The sequence below is a fragment of the Megalobrama amblycephala genome, linkage group LG19, assembly GCF_018812025.1.
Source record: "Megalobrama amblycephala isolate DHTTF-2021 linkage group LG19, ASM1881202v1, whole genome shotgun sequence".
NCBI lineage: Eukaryota > Metazoa > Chordata > Actinopteri > Cypriniformes > Xenocyprididae > Megalobrama > Megalobrama amblycephala.
In genome coordinates, this window is record NC_063062.1 from 20,990,770 (window position 1) to 21,008,643 (window position 17,874).

A 17,874-nucleotide genomic window follows, 5' to 3' on the forward strand; every position below is an offset into this window, starting at 1 on the left:
AGTCTTGCTTGATGATAGGCTTCTTGCAGAAGGTTGGCTGAAGGAAAAGAGTCAGAATGAATGCTGCCTTATATAGTGGGGATAGCCCCTCATATATATATATATATATATATATATATATATATATATATATATATCCCTCATATTGGCAGAGCTAGAGCAGATCTCTCTCTCTCAGGGCTGTGGAGAAAATCAGACTCCAGCTCCCATCACCCCTTGCTGCAGTTTTCATGGTGATGAAAGAGTTGCGATCATAAACACACCAATCCCAAACTCCCAGGACACACAATATACGTCCTTTCACACAGCATTCCAACACGCGCACTGTTCTCACGGCTTGTGGGAGAAACACACACATACACACACTTTCATCACATGAGAGAATAACGGCTTCCAGCTGCTGTGGAAAGCTGTAACAAAATAGCTGCTCTGCTCCAGACCCTGCAGGGCTCATACAGAAACATTATTCTAGAAGAATGGACTTTATTAGCATGGGATAGCGAATGTGTGGGTATTTATGCGTCACATGAAATATCAGTGACTACGCGGGAAAAGAGAGACATAGTCTGTGTTCTTGTTAAAATTGCTTATTTCTCTGGATTTAAACATTCTTGGAAACATTTGGGATAATGCAAGTACACAAGTCAACAAACCATGTAACACTGTTCTAGTGGTTTTGGATATTTTAATCCAAAGACCGTACTTCTGTCTTGTAATGAAAAAGTGTTATGGTTGATATATTTGGTTGCTAGTGTCTTCCAGAAGATGATAAACAGGTTAACACTTAGTTACTTACATTTTAGATGCAATATTGCCAGTTATTTTATCTATTTTTGCTCTGCCAACGAAAAGAGGTCCAAACAAAGTCAAAACCTGTTCAACCGTCGCACGTCTCGAAGTAGCAACACACAATAGTAACGTTCCTCAATGAATCAGCATTTCGAACAAATCAGTTCAGTTAGTGGATGATACAATTGACTCGAATCTTGAATCTCATTTGCTGAATTCGGAAGTGCATGCTAATATACAACTCATATTACTTATTTCCATATCTTTCTATGGCAGAAATAGTAAGAGTAGTAGCACGTGGTTTCAGTTTCAGCAATTGTGTCATTCCTGAAATAACGGTCCTCGTAATAATTGACTGTATGGTACTTCCTTTGAGTAAGTACTTGGTTAAAAAAGTTTGTTTCATATAGTATGAATGTGTGTAATTTGAATTCATACTACATTTGACATGTTGTCGTTGTCATGTGACATACCTACATCAGTTGAGTCAAAAAGACTATAGATATGGAAAGACTGTTTACTCTTACTAGTTATGAATTGGAGAAACTGCAACATGCAATATGGTGGAATACGTCCCGCCTTCTACGTAAAAGAGCCAATCGTTGATTGATAAAGTCGTTGCGTCACTGCAGCTGCCGTTAGAAGCTCCGGTTCCCATAGAAACGAGACTCACGCTTAGGACTGCACATGCACATTGGCTAGTCTAGAAAATTAAGCCTTTTTAATGCTATTTGAGCACAAGAAACAACATTTATGGGACAGTAAATGTCTGATTTTGTTGCTGATTTGAAATATGTTAATTGTGAGTTCGCCAAGTAGTTTTTGAGATTTCAGGATTCCTCATTCAAATAGATAGGACTTGGTCTTGGATGCCCAAAATAGCTGCCCGGAGGCATAGCAAATATGGCCGCCGAGTGAACAGACTTTCCTTCAAAGGGACTTTGGTTGAGTCCCTACAGTAAAGTATCCATCAAAAGCGCACCTATTGCATACTTTATCCTACCACCAACTTGGACCGATAACAGTGGTGCTTTTTACAGCCTCTAGTGTTTATTTTGGCATATAGTCAGTTGTGAGCCTGCCAAATTTAAACAATTCTCCAAAATAACTCCAAATGCCTTGACCCTCTTTGCTAGGGGTCACGATGATGCCCTGTGAAGTCAAGCTTTCATGTTCACTGAACACAACATTCCTCAGTGTTCCTCAAGCCCTGCACACACAGCAGGGGAATGTCATGGATTCAGTGCCGAAAATATTTCATTCAACAAAGCATCCACTGAGCTTCACAGGAAATGGAAGATTTCTATAAACACAGCGTCTCTTGTTGTTCACATTCCAGCTGCAGTAGGCACAATAGACTCGGCTGCCCCAAAACACATATCTCGTGCATCACACTGGGTTGTCAGCACAATAACAGCAGCCAGTTCTCCAATGTTTGGTTTTCCAGTGTTGTGTTCCTGTTGCCGGGGGAGACCCCAAGCCATTGTCTAAGGCACAAACATCTGCACACACTTCCCACAAACTCTGTGAGTCATATTATCACAATATGTGACAAGACTGTAGGGAGTTGATCAGAACCCTAAAAGGCATTACATAACTTAGTGTCCTGTCTGACACAGGAAGTGATCACAGGGACTTGTGGGAATTCCACTTGCATGTGTATTATAGCCAAAAGAAAGTTGTCATCGTTTACTCATGACATTCCAAACATGATTCTCTATTTTCCATGGAACATAAATGAAGCAATATATTTGGATATAATAGAACAATGGAAGCTCCAAAGGCAAAACAAAACCAGAGTAGTCCATACCAGTGTCGTTATAAACTAAAACTAAATCATAAATATGTCCATCAGATAAGTAATATTGGAAATTGAAATCTTTGAGGTTCACATTCCGTTCATAAGTAACACTGAGAACAAAATAATTCATATGCAATTAAAGGCACAATATGTACCTTTTCACTGCTAGAGGTCGCCTATTCAAAACAAAGGCGTAGCTTGATGACGCTGAGATTGAGCGCAGAATGATGGGAAATGTCGTCTTCACCTCAAAGCCAGGGGAAAAGAATGGACTTGGGCAGAAATCATGTTCATGGATGAGATTATTAACATTACTGTAGTATGAAGCAGAGCAGGGCCGAGTGATGAAGGAGCGGAAGGAGGCAGCTGGAGCGATTGCTAATGAGAGACGAGCGCAAACTTTTATTATGCCACAGTCGTTGTTTCTGCTTTTTCTGGTCAAGTGTATGTGGGGTAAAGCAGCACTGTTTATTATATTAGATACATTTGAATGTGTTGAAAGTATAACGTTACTCTGTGCGTTCGCTCGGTGTCTGCTATGAGACACTTGTTGCACACTGCAGTAAGTTAGATCGATTTTAGAATATCAAATTAATATAATCAATAAAACGAGATAAAAACAACAAGACGAAACATGTTGAGCTATAGAGAAATGATTAGTTTTCTGTCTATAAAACAGTTGTTCCCTTGTCTAATAAAACATATTAAAGCGTGTTTCCATGGTTTCTACAAAAGGGTAACCGAGGGTAACGCAAGTATTGATAGGCGACACACGGACATGGTCTGTGTTCTTGTTAAAATTGCTTATTTCTCTGGATTTAAACATTCTTGGAAACATTTGGGATAATGCAAGTACACAAGTCAACAAAATATATAACACTGTCCTAGTGGTTTTTGGATATTTTACTCCAAAAATCCTACATATTGTGCCTTTAACAGAACCCAACTGGTAAGACAAAAAAAATCCTTATGATTTCTGTCCAAAATATGTGTAACCTTGAATGCAGGTTCAAAGCAGGACAATTTTCGTTCTCTTTTCCGCCATTAAACTGATCCCTTTTTCCGTGACACGACTTTGGCCTACATTTGCATATTTTTAAGCAGCATTCAGATTTGGCAAATCAAATTTCAGTTTCATGTACTTGGTATTTCAATCACCGGGTATAATTGTCAGCTTCACCTGCGGCTGATCTCATTACAAATGCAGAAACATAATCCACAAAGGTGACATGCGGAAGAATTCCAATTACGCCGAGAGGAAGCGGATCATCACCTTCATCCACCTGGAGGGGCATGTTGCTTTCTGAATAACAATAAATATACATTAACCATGCATATTCACTCTGTTATCGACATATGAGACACAATCTGAATAATAGCAATAAAGTGATTTCACGCTTCAGTTTAGCGAACATTCAGCAATAATTTATTTCAGAATCTCAAGAACCACCACATTTCTCATCTGGAAAATTCAGTATCAGTTGCCAACAACACGGTTTTTGAAAAATGTTACTATACAAATTCTTAATAGAAAAAAGAATAAATTAACTGTGGAATTCGGTTATATTTAACCTGCCCAACAATTCCACTTTATTTTTTCTACAACACCATTTTATTGTGTCCGGTTATATCTGAAAATGAACTCATGAAACATGCTCTATTGTCAAGATGAAGTGGTAAGACAGTTTAGTAACTAAAGTCCTTCATTTTGCACAACTGGTATTAAAACTATTGACAACAGTTAGGAAAAGTCTAGAGCTAGGAAACCAAAGCAGCAACTGGTCTTCCTGTAGCACCTGAACGTGTTGTTGCTATTTCCCAGCTTAAAGACCCCAAAATAAAACGAATACTGATTTATAAAAATCATTAAACGATTGGTTTTATGTTTTCTTTTAAAAGAACCCAATTTCCACAGTCCTGCCTATAAATGTTGATAAATGTGTTAGTTTTTTTTTTTTTTTAATATAAAAAGATTTACGTTTTTGTTATCGAGTACAGGTAGACGAAAGGAGTGAGCTCACATTGGCATAAGAGCGTACGAGGTCTGAACGACCTCTAAATGTCGACGCGGATGAGGTGTTTTACTTTCGATTAGGGCTGTTTTCACACTGGGTTTTAATTTTAACATCAAGATGCATTACACAGTGTGCTGAGCATGCATGAAAAGAATGAACAATCAATCAATTTAGGGCAGATAAAAACGTCTACTCTTAGGCCCGTGAATGAGTGTGAATCAGATGACTTTTAGATTTAGCGTCTGGTGATTTGGACCCTTTTGAATACACATTTGTAATGACTGCTTATGTTAACGGCACGCACAAACTATTGAATTTTTGAAGATCTATTGAGAAGTAATGGCAAAGGGTGTGCTTTTAGCTACCTGTTTCTTAAGGTACTTTGCACGTACGATATTTTTCGTATCTTGCAGAGTGTGTAACAATGTCTTTAGCGTTATGGCTTGATGTTTTTCCTCGGTCAGACGATCGAGGCGAGGGGCACACGTGGTTTCGGATCTTTTATGACTGCATGATGAAAGCACTGAACACCCTGTATTGTTTGAGCTTATGGTTTCTTACAAGCGGCTTTTAAAACTAAGCACCTGCTTTAATCATGTCACATTCTGGAATGCTGTTCTCAGGTCAGGGTAGAGGTAACGTCATTTCCATTGAAATATTGAGTTGGTGTGCCACGTTGTGTTGTGCTCATCTGACGGTTTTATAAATACGAACGTAATCGTAATGTCATAGTGGTGTTATAGTTAAGTAAAATCCTGAATATTAAAAACAGATACATAAAAACAGAAAACCGATAAGGCCAGGAGTGTTTGGAGAAGGTTTTTTTGTGTGTCTCGTCACTTCACTGATGTCACAACACTATACGCGGGGGTTTGTGACGGTTCTGCATGCAGTGTGGGCTTACAGCAGGGCATTGTGGGATGTACAGTTCAGGCTCAGAGCACCATGTTGGCGAGTTGCCATAATAGCAAAGTACACTGGTTGCGGCCTGAGTTGCAGTACTTCACAGATTGGTCGTTCGACGCCGAGGGTCATGCTAATGCCTCTAACCTAATGCTTCAGATTTGTTGTACAGCTATGGCTTCTAAAAAAGTTAGCTAATGTTCTGCAAAAATGGTTGAACTTTCTGAACAAGAACCAATGAACTTGAGAATGACAAACCAACATTACATACAAAGACCACAATGTTTTGAATTTCCATGAAACAATGTAGTTGTTTGGTGACGCTTTCGGCATCACCATCTTGAGGGATATGATATAAGGGCTCGTTTTCCAATCCGGGATGATCGAAGAATGGCTTCTGCCATTTTAAATGCTCTATTGTTATTCACAAAATATCAAAGTTCACAGACAGAGGCTTATGGTGCACTGCGGTCCAAATGAGAATGGGCGCTGTAGAATGAAGGAGGGGTTTGTGGTCACATAGTTTTTTTTTTTTTTTTTTTAACAGAACTGAGAACATAAAGATCTACAAAGATGGTTGACGACAAAGCAATCCATCGGAATGTGTTTTTGTGCATGTCATGTGCATGAGAGAGAACGATGCCGGCTCTCTGACATTAGTGCAGAGGGACACACACGACAGCAGGGGACGAATGTCTATTTGAGCATGTGTGTGTGTGTGCATGAGTGGGGTTCACTTATAGTACAACGCGCATAAGACTTATCTCTCTTATGCACATCACTCCAGCGATGGAATAAACACGGAGGGTTTGTGCATACGGAGGAACCGGCTGCCAGCTAACTGGGTCAGAGTTCAAAAGTCTGAGGGGGAGGTTCAGACAAGGTCAAGCTCAGTTCATTCAGAGTCTTGTATTCCCATAGTTCATAAGCACTGTACCGCCGGGTATACAGAGAGACAGAGATGAAAGAGAGGTTGAGGTGGTACTGGCTCCAGCCATAGGTGTGTTCGGATGAGTTGAGGTCCAGGCTGTGGTCAGGCCTGCCTTCTGAACACTCTTTTAAAGAGAGAGGGATGAGGGATGACGGTTTAGACGAGCGTTCCCGGCTTTGCCTTCTCGTGCCCGTACCACTGTACGTCCGCTATCTCAGAGCACAGGGGACTGCTCAGGAAACAACTATCGGTGAACGGCGATCTGCAATGAGAAGTCGAGGAAAGTGTCAGACGTGTCTTGACATTTTATAGGTACATTTAGCCATTTATATTGTGGTAGCTAGCTTTATATTTGTGCAGCTATCAGAAAGCTCACACAGATTTGAATATCATGTTTTAACACATTCTGCAGAATTTCACAAATGTTCCCCAAAAATCTGCAAAACCTGGACAACAATGGGAATGACTGCTTTATGTTTTTTGCACATGGAACCAAAGAAGAAAAATGAGAATCCCCAAAATGACAAAGACATGTTATTAAAAGAAACAAAGAAAAAATAATAAAATGAGATTAATTACATTTCATTTGTAAAACACATTCAATTTCCTGTATTAAATATATCTTAAACATTGCATTTAATATTAGATTTCCTTCTTAATATATTTAATACAATAATTGATTAAAAACTATAATAAACATTTATTTTTTCCAAAAATATAAAGAAACTGAGGCCCTGTTTCCACCTGGTATTAAGATGCGTTTTGGTCGATCAGATCACAAGTAAATGCAGGTGTAAATAGGGTGTAAAACGTTTTGAGCTTGTCCGCTTTCGACCACTTCCAGAGGTAGTCGAAAATGCATTCGACCGGATTGCTTTTGTAGTGAAAACGCTCATGTGGTTGAATGTGTACTCTTCGCCTACTGAACTAACACATAAACATTATGGGAAGTGTGCGCTAGCCAGATGGGATTTAAACTTTACCAGCTGAAGACCCAAGTTTGGTTTGAAGACAAAAAATGTACCAAGCACAATGTTCTCTCACCATTCCCGTAGTCTTGCGGCTTTCAGAGCAGAAACGAAAGCTGATGCTCTCTGCATGTTTTTCCGTTGTCTCCGGGCATGTTCATATGTAAGTTCCATGAGCTTATTTGTATGGATGCACCGAATATTCGGCCACCAAAAAAAGACTTTTATCACCGGAACAATACGGCCGAAATGTTGTGATGACGCAAACAGAAACCGCGAGATCAGCTCCTCTGATGCATTTGTAGCCGACGTTATTCCTTTAATCGCAGCACTAAAGCGTCTCCTAATCAAAGATGTTGAGACGGACCATGGAGTGAAAACAATGAGAAGTACACTCTTAGAGTCTGTCAGCACACGTTTCACTGAGATCCATTCGGATCCTCTGCACTTCATCGCGACTGTACTTGATCCGCGTTATAAAGACCATTACTTTGATGCGGAAATAAAGCAGCGCGCACGAGAAATGATCCAGGCCGCGATGACTTGGGTAAAGTTGGTTTTATATTCGCACATTCGGACATCCGTATTCAATAGCCTTGTTAATCACACTACATTGGACATTCAGTGGACATTCACAAGTAAATATGCCATTAAAACAATACTTGCCTATTTTGATCGACTGTGAAAAATGTTGTAAGTTGACAATCATTGGTTGTCAATATCATGTCGCTGCTTAAAATTCGCAAACATTAATTTATTACACATTTATTGGAAAGTCTGAATTTATCAGAAGTCCGAATGTGCGAATATAAAACCAACTTTACCGAAGTGCCGCGATGGATGCGGAGAACCCGCGTGGAGACAGAGACGGAGCAGCGCCCAGCGCAGAAGAACGAGATCAGAGCGCAGAAAAAAAGACTTGTCTCTCTGCACCAGATGAGGGGCATGCACCCTCGTTGTCTGATATGTTCAGTGAAATCCTGCAAGAAATATTTACTAAAATGTTTAACTTGACCCAATAATGTACACATGAGTGGGGTGAAGTTAAACATTTTAGTTTGAATTTTATTTTATACTGTGCATTGTTGCAATGTGCTAAATAAATATTTGCATAATTTGTAATTGATTTATTCTTTGAAACTTTAATATTCATTTATGTAATTGCAATGCCTTGATTTTAGTAAAGTTAGTACACAGTCATAGCCATAAATGCAGTGGTACTAATAATTGGCATAATTTCTTTCAGTGTTTCGGTTTTCGGCCTTGGTTTCCTCTTTTTCGGTTTTCGGTTTTGGCCACGAATTTTCATTTCGGTGCATCCCTACTTATTTTATCCATTAGATCAAAAGATCAGAAAAAACCCTCCCCTTGAAGAAATCAGGACTTGGTTGAAAGTGGACAAAAGAGACGGATTAAAATACCAAGTGGAAATGGGTATGTGTCTCCCTCGTCCACTTGTGATCTGATCGACCAAAACGCATCTTAATACCAGGTGGAAACAGTGCCTCATACCACATATTATAAAATTACTCATTTTGTACTCATATCCACTCATTACTCAAATAAATAAATAAATAAATAAAATACTGCCCACACCTTAAAGTTTTTTAAGGAGTTACTGCCTCCCTAGTAATTTTATAATGAAATAAGCTTAAATAAAACTTGAAATTTAGTTACAAGTTACATTCCAACACAAGAAAATGACACAATCAGAGAGGTGGAGGAGTGAAAGAGTGAGATACAGAACATGCAGAGAGATAGAGAGATTGAGAGAGAGAGTGTACCTCTCTACTGGTCAGTGCTTTGGTGAGAGGGAGAACGGTCTTCAGTAGGAGAACTTTCAGTCGTATCACTGCCCCAAGAAAACACATAAACATTCAGGCAGAGGAGGGTTAGTGAGACACAAAGAAAGAGAGAGAGAGAGAGAGAGAGAGAGAGAGAGAGAGAGAGAGGTTAGCGTTTGTGGGTAGCCGTGATCAGTTAATGAGAGTGAGTTGTGTAATTTTGACACTGTGGGGTAGTTCTGTTACACACTATTAAAGTGAACAACACAGACAAAGCATTGGTACAGTTAGGTGAACATCTAAACAGAGAATATGCTCCATAGCCCAGACTTTGACCAACATCCTCAAACATGTCTGAATTTAGACTGTTCTTGGGAGTAAATAGCTACTGACAAACAAAGTACAATCTACAGGAATACCAAGCCAATTGTGCAAACTTAGACAAAACAAGAACAGCACAATGAAAATTTGAAGGATATATAAACATTCTTGGTCAAAGTTTAGTGCATGGAGAACCATATAAACCTAGTCTAAAAGTATACTCGCATCTAGACTAATGCAAATCACTGACAAATATTGCAGGTGATTTTCTTTCTTTTCTTTTTTTTTGCACAAAACTATTCTCATTGACTACAAGTGAAACACATCCTTTGCTTTACTTCAGGTCACTTATTTAGTTTTATTAAATGATTTTGATTGGTCAATACATCTAAGAAACTACAGAGATGCAGCACAGTATCTAACAAGCCACTGGAATACTAGAGTGTTATATGCAGTGTTATTTACATTGACTAGCTACTAATTACATATAAACTACAAATACATACATTATATATATATATATATATATATATATATATATATATATATATATATATATATATATATATATATATATATATATATATATATATTATTCACTTAAAAAAGAACTAAATAATATATTCTAATAAATACAGTAGAATAAATATACTGTGTGCTTAAATATACTGATTCTATGTCTTACCCGCTCTGCCAATTGAGTATGTGTTGTGGGCTGCAGGGGGGCGTAGCTGCAGGGTCACTACAGGGAGTTCCACTCCTCTGACTGTGTGGTGATGCAGCTGAAACACACACAGACTCCACTATAAGACACTAATGCATACTGTTGAACTACAGTCACATATGCTTATGCACGTGGTGAACGTGTCGGAGATAAAGCTGACTGTTTGCTGCCAACACCCTCTTGAGCTGCTGGAAAAGGTTTGGAGTGTTTCTGCCACCCAGAGAGAGGCGATAATCCCTACGACACAAACCCACACACTGACCAGACCACCCTGACAGCCTCTATACACACACGGCTCACAGCAATGCACTGAAGTTGACGTATAAAATTGGTCTTATTCCACTATTTCTCTCTCTTTCACATATACACACACACACACACACACACACACACACACACACACACACACACACACACTTGATCATTGCAGTAGCATTTATGCAATGAAGTGCAATATGTACATTTCACTTCATTGCATAAAACTGAAATTTTAAAAATGTGATGCTTTGAGCACTGTTGAGAGGATTTGAAAACACCTCTGATTGGCCATTGTGTTGACGTGCTCATCAGATTTGTCTGTGATTGGCTACAATGATCAACGCTTCATGCTGTAAATGCAGACCGGTCCGCTGATAGATGGCTGCTTTCAAGCGCTCCCATTTCAAACCACTTTCAAATTCAGACACTCCCGTGTGCTTTCAAATGCTCCCGTGTGTTCATTGTAGCCAATCACAGACATATATGTTGAGCGCGTGAACACAATGGCCGATCAGTGGTGTTTACGAATCCGCTCAACAGTGCTCATTTTTTAAATTTCAGTAACGACTTGGTATCGAAGTCGGTACTTTTGACAACACTAACTTAAAGAACACGTGTGAATGAAAATGAGGTTGTGAGGGTGAAAATTACAGTCTGTGTGATTTTTTTCCATTGGGTACCTAGGTGTTGTAAAGGTGCAATTAGTGATTGTCTACAGAACTTGTTATACTGGTTGAAAGTCTCCTCATATCCTGAAAGCAATCACTATGTTAAACGGTCTAAATGATTTTTATAAATATATCATCTGTGGAAGGCGTAGGACCATAAAATGTTCATCCAATTCGGTCCGATTAAAATAATACGATGCCCTACCCAATGTTCTCTCTAAGCTGCGCGCATGCGCGGCCGCGCACTTCTGAAGCCGCGGCCACGCAGAAGAAATAATTGCCGCGCAGAGAGAGAACAGACATGAAAATGATTGCAGTAGTTTAAATGAGAAATAATTGCAGTGCTCTGGACAACCGCTATAGAGTTAGAACCGGTGAATGCGGTTTACAGGTTTCATAGAAAGAGAACGACTGAGCGCGTGTGAGCTGGCTGGCCCTGAGCCAAATCAGTCGCGGTAAGAATACTAACGTTTGCGGACTAAATACATCAATACGAGAGGCAACGCGAAACGAAAAGAAATGTGAAATAAAACGTCATGTTTTAATGAAAAGGGGTGAAAATAACGGATGATGGGCACAGAATACTAACAAAACTCTGAGACATTTACAATCACACAACCACCACAGGTGTAGCTTAAAAACTCAAAATACATCAGTGATAAACCTCAGTTTAAATAGATTTGTGTGTGTGGTGGTGTGGGTTTCAGGGATGTTTAGATAACTAAACGAGTTAACGTTCACTTTTCTTAAAAATATTTAGCTATCAGTTTAAATGCTTCAGTTTGTTTTCACTATATAATATATTAAAACAAATGGAAGCATTTAAACTGATATAATACTGTATATCAGTTTAAATACTTAAATATTATATTATATTTTATTATATTATAATGTAAGCCTAATTAAAAAAATGATCTCACAAGGGGATTATTTAGGGCTCCTTGCCACGAAAAATCTTAACCTCCTGGTATATAAAACCTGGGAAATTCATAAGCAATAAACATTTAATTTTGATGGTTTAACACTGTCTGTTGCTAATAATTGACTGTACAAAAACACATTATGGTTGTTCCAAACCATCATTGTAACTGCTTATATTATATTATTATAAAGAATTGAACTGTCCTGCAGGGGGACAGAAATTATTTTTTAATAGAATTTCTTGGTAAAGACTGGTACAGTTAATATAGCAATGTGAAAAATCTCAAGTAACCTAAAATGTGCTTAATTTAGTGACTGAACTGCTTGTTTTCAAACATATTATTTAATAAATCACTAAGTTACATCAAGGGTCAAATAAAATAGAAACGGCACATTAAAGTTAAATGTTACAGTTGTATGATGAAACCATTTTTTTGTGTGTGTGTTTACGTTCGTTGTACAGGTCTGATATAAAGTATGTTTTTGCTCAGGTGGCCAAAATGTGCGCTCAACAGAGAAAAGTTTTGCTCAGCGAGAAAAAAAATTAGAGGGAACATTGGCCCTACCTGCCTGTCAACGTATGTTTTTACATACCCTCACGCACCCAGTTCGCACAGACATTATACGTATTCAGTGTGTTTCATGCTATGCAGAGTTTATACAAGACCTCAGTAACAGAGCACCGCAAACAAACAGCAGCCACCTTCTAAAGTTCCTCCAAAACAATGAGCTCATGCTGCATTCATGCCATAACTACAGTAATTAAGAGATGGCAACCTGAGACATTCTACCCGGAGCTGTTCACATCCTCAGACTTGGAATTATGTGTTTCCATGTCAACAGTATCAACACCAAAATGAATCTGCAGCAGTCAGGTACATGCTCTCTAGGTTGTTTACATTCATTATTATTTTAATGTTATGTGCTTTGGGACATGAGGTAGTTTTAGGTCGCTTTGCAGAGAGCAGTGCGTGTGCGTGTGTTAATGATTTTTTTTTTGTTTTTTGTTTTTTTACCAGGACCTCGGTACTTAGTTTTGTTCCTGTACTTGTGCATGGAATGACAATAAAAATCCTTGAATAAAAAAATAAAAGTATGAGCTTCTTGATCCAAAAATAAAAATGGCTAATCAATAGCCCTAAACTGATTTTAGTGTCACAAACCTCAGAAATAGCTCAATTGAAATTGGACATAACCAAAAAAATTACTTGCAGTTTAATGAGTAATCATGTTACACTCTGAGTGAGTCTGATTCAAACCAATAACTCTATTGTGTCTTCAACAGTGATAAAAGAATCCGTTTGACAAATTCTGCTAATCAGACATCATAGATAACATGCAGAAAGAGAGAGTTATAAGTATGATATAACTTCGTTATAACAGAGTTATAACTAAGAAAATGTTCTTATTCTGTGTTGCATAGAATTGTGGCTGTATGTATATATATATATATATATATATATATATATATATATATATATATATATATATATATATATATATATATATATTTATTTATTTCCTTTCTTTTTTTTTCTTAATAATTATAGCCACAATCTGGATCCACATTTGTGTCTAATTCATGATGTTTACTCTGAGGTCTAGCAGGTATCAATATATTTTTTGCATAGTTCATATTTGACCTGCTCACCTGGTGACCCCTTCACTAGCGTCCCTATTCGTCCTCCACGGCCATCTGAAGAGTTGGAGCTGGTGTGCGTGACGCGGCTGTGCTCCTTTAGCGATCCAGACGAGCGCTGGTACCAGCACCGCAGCTCCTCTGACACCGCTGCCCGCCCCCCTCCTCCTCCTCCTCCTCCTTCCCTTCCCAGAGACGGAGTCCTCACAATCTGCGAGCGGGAGGGCGTCAACCTCCCGCTGCCGCCACCCGCTTCCCCATCCTCCCCGGAGCCCCAACCCTCCTTATAAAGCCCCCCAGCTGTGTAAGAGTTGGAGGTCTTGAACTGTGCCTTGACGCTGTAGTGCCCCTCCTGGTCATTTTCCAGGCTGCGGACGACCACGGCATTGGGGCTGCTGCCCTCTGTGTACAGCGGGTACTCTTTGATACGGTACTGTGAAGATGGCTGGCTCTGGCTGTGGAGGTACACACCCTGATGGCTCCCGCACACTCCTCCGTGGGTGCTCCCGTTACGGGCCGCTAGATTGGGCATGCTGCCGGAACTGGACGCACCCAGGTGTCCGGCAGACTTGTGGCGCTGGCGCTGCCGCTGACGGGCTTTGGATGGCGAGTCCTCGGCCAGCGTACAGTAGTTGGGGTTAGAGGTGGTAGAGGGGTAATAATGTTCTGAGCTGGAGTGGCTGGTGCAAGATGAGCAGTCGTCGGGGACAACAGAGCCATTGCTTCCTGTCCTCTGTGGTCCTGACAGAAAGAGGTCAGGGCTAAGTCCTGCCTCTGCATCTGCCTCCAAGGACAGCAGCTTCCCCTGAGACTCCAAACTGGAACTCCGGCCACGGAAGGGCTGAGTTAGACTGAGAAAGAATAGAAAACTGAGTTTTAGTGGATTGTTTGAATTTTTTTTCAGATTTTAAAACAATAATTAAGTGAATTTATGTAAATATGTATATTAGCATAAAACAATAGGTAATGTTCTCATGTTGACAGCAGAGGATATTGGGGAGTGTGTGGCAGCACCTGGCTGAGTGGACGTAGCTCCGTGTTCTCAGGTCAGGGGTGGAGGGCATGCTGGACTGGCTGTTCCAGTGAGGGAGGGAGCGCACCGGGCTGTTCTGGAGAGAGTTGCTTCCTCCCGCCTCACAGCTGCCTGTGCTGGGGAACCGCCTGTGACTACTGCAGAAAGAGAAAAGAATAAACATGATTTATTAATTTAAATGTGCACTATTCATATAAAGCACAAAACAAATTTTCGGTTTGGTCTGTACCTGGAGTGCGAGGATCGTTTCTTCACCCGTTCGTAGGGTTCATCTAATGAGCTTTCGCTCCACATGCGGGGTTTGATCGGGGACTTGTCGTAGTCACTGCGCTGGTAGTGCAGGTGTCTCAGTCCATCCAGGGACTGGGGGGGAGGCGGCCGGCTGTGGGAGGGGGGTCGGGGAGGGAGACCTTTGTGTGGGGAGGCAGCTGGAGAGAATGTGGGGGTTCCTGCCACCTGGGGGTCATCTGGAGCACAGAGTCAGATGAACTGAGATAAATATATGACTGAATGTTAAGATGGTGTGTGTATGTGTTTTTGTGTTAGTTATACTTTGCTGGACAAAACTGCTAAATGTTAGAAAATAAGAAAATTAAAAATAAAATTTAAATTAAAGGGTTAGTTCACCCAAAAATGGAAATTTCATGAAAAAATGAAAAACCACTGTACTCACATGAACTGTTTTAAATATGTTTTTAGTACCTTTCTGGGCATCTGAAAGTGTTAATTATCTTGCTGGCAATAGAGGCCTCACTGAGCAATTGGATTTTATCAAAAATATCCTAATTTGTGTTCTGAAGATGAACGAAGGTGTTACGGGTGTGGAACGACATGAGTTTGAGTAATTAATGACAAAATTTTCATTTTGGGGTGAACTAACCCTTTAAAATAATAATAATAAAAAAAAAACTCAAAATATAAAAAAAAAAAGTTTACAAAATGGTTTGATGTGTATTATCTGATTGGATAAGCCATATTATTGTAAGTTAATGAAAAAAATATCAATTGAATTCAATTCTAAATATTATTGAGCCAAATTAATGAATATTAAAGGGTTAGTTCACCCAAAAATGAAAATTCTGTCATTTATTTTTTACCCTCGTGCCGTTTTACACTCGTAAGACCTTCGTTAGTCTTCAGAACACAAATTAAGATATTTTTGTTGAAATCTGATGGCTCAGTGAGGCCTCCATAGCCAGCAATGACATTCTCTCTCAAGATCCATTAATGTACTAAAAACATATTTAAATAAGTTCATGTGAGTACAGTGGTTCAATATTAATATAGGTGCGCCAAAAAAAACCAAAATAACAACTTATTTAGTGATGGCAGATTTCAAAACACTGCTTCATGAAGCTTCAGAGCGTTATTAATCTTTTGTGTCGAATCATGATTCGGATCACGTGTCAAACCTCCAAACTGCTGAAATCACTTGACTTTGCCACTCTGAACAGCAGATTCGATACACTGATTCATTTATGATCCGATGCTTCATGAAGCAGTGTTTTGAAATCGACCATCACTAAATAAGACGTTATTTTGTTTTTTTTTGGCGCACCAAAAATATTCTTGTCGCTTTATAATATTAATATTGAACCGCTGTACTCACATGAACCGATTTAAATATGTTTTTAGTACCTTTATGGATCTTGAGAGAGGAAGTGTCATTGCTCCCTATGGAGGCCTCACGGAGTAAGGTAATTTAAGTAATAAATGACAGAATTTTCATTTTTGGGTGAACTAACCCTTTAATGAGGCAAATGTTTTGTTTTGTATGCGTAAACTATATTACTTGTCAAAAGAATAAGTGTCAAAACTGTGGTTAACCTGACATCATTCTTGTCTGCAACACCCAATCTTAAACTAGAGATAGATATAATCAAACCCTGAACTAAATTTTGCTTGTTAAATATTCTGCTTTAACCGGAAATCAGATTACAGAAAATTGGTATGCGTGTATAAAAGTGTACAAAACTCACCATCATCCAGCACCAGTGCGTCAGACAACGAACTGTCCTCTGAGCCGATATTTGCTTCTGCCAAACAGACAAAGACAATTAAAGCGAAAACTTCCACACACCAACACGTCAAACAAATCGCTGCAACCTGAGTGTAAACATTAGTGAATTCTCACAGCAGAGGTCACACACAGACACATACGTTCACACTGTTTTATAGGTCTATGGGGAGGTGTTATTACTCTTGCTCTCAGCATGAAAGACTTTACAGAGGAAACACTTAATGAACTCACAGGAGCTCAGAGAAAACATTTTACAAACACAACAAATGTAATTCCTCACCCTCTATGATGAGAGAGGCACGTTGTGTGGGTTTCTTCCCAGAGCGAACGCGGTACTCGTTGATGCCATTCTCGATGTCTTGCAGCTTCTTCAGAGCATTCAGATACGATGTCTTCCTCTGTTTCTTCAGCTTCTTGCTGTTGATGTGAGGATCCGATGCTAACCTCCGCGCTGCCTCCGTTATCTGAGACTGGATGGCAAATTCTCTTTCCAAACGCTCCAATTCCTCTTCCTAATAAAAAAAAAACACAGATGTAAACACACACAGAATGAGTAAATTAAGCAAAAAACATGTATTTATTCACTTTGTGAAACTGCCAACACACACTCCATCAGAATAACAAGACAGCTACGGGCGCCAAGTTGTCTAGTTCTCACACACACATTGAGACAGCTAAGATATTGTGGCCTCTTATCAATGCCTTCGATTAATCACCCAAAATCAACAATCATCAGTCATGTACAAAGACACACACACTCTCAGGCGAAGATGACATTGTGACCTCTTATATAATTCATATAACTTCAGCTTTTTTCTTTCACACACACATTCACATAGCTAAGCTCTTTTTTTGGGGGGTTTTGTAATCCTGCTCCTTTGGCTGACACTCAACACATACACTGCACTATCGCCATTTCCTCTGATCATGCCAGACTGGAGCTATTTATAGACCCCTGCACACACACGAGCATCTGAGTCTGAGTTTGGCTTAAAGGGCAGTTTATGATGAAACAATTGTGCAGCATCGCTGTGGTCAGGAGGTAAGGAGCTCGAACGATACCAACTAAATCAGACTATAAACAGGATGCCCACTCAGC

At 39.5% G+C, this 17,874-nt stretch overlaps 1 protein-coding gene across 10 annotated transcripts in view; it reads right to left on the reverse strand.

Annotated features, from left to right (window-relative positions):
- Nucleotides 1-3,993: 3,993 nt before the first annotated feature.
- Nucleotides 3,994-17,874, reverse strand: part of frmd4a (FERM domain containing 4A) — a 113,888-nt gene continuing 100,007 nt past the window's right edge. For 8 of the 10 annotated variants that reach the window (XM_048169015.1, XM_048169014.1, XM_048169013.1 and 5 more), the window contains exons 17-23: nt 17,056-17,287; nt 16,735-16,791; nt 14,985-15,222; nt 14,737-14,892; nt 13,735-14,573; nt 10,198-10,294; nt 3,994-6,701 (exon numbers count right to left, since the gene is read on the reverse strand). In XM_048169015.1, the coding sequence (XP_048024972.1) occupies nt 6,596-6,701; nt 10,198-10,294; nt 13,735-14,573; nt 14,737-14,892; nt 14,985-15,222; nt 16,735-16,791; nt 17,056-17,287 (1,725 nt within the window). In that variant the 3' untranslated portion in view covers nt 3,994-6,595. Of the gene's footprint in view, nt 6,702-9,191; nt 9,260-10,197; nt 10,295-13,734; nt 14,574-14,736; nt 14,893-14,984; nt 15,223-16,734; nt 16,792-17,055; nt 17,288-17,874 lie in introns of all 10 variants that reach the window. The other 2 variants (XM_048169012.1, XM_048169011.1) reach the window with 1 other exon arrangement.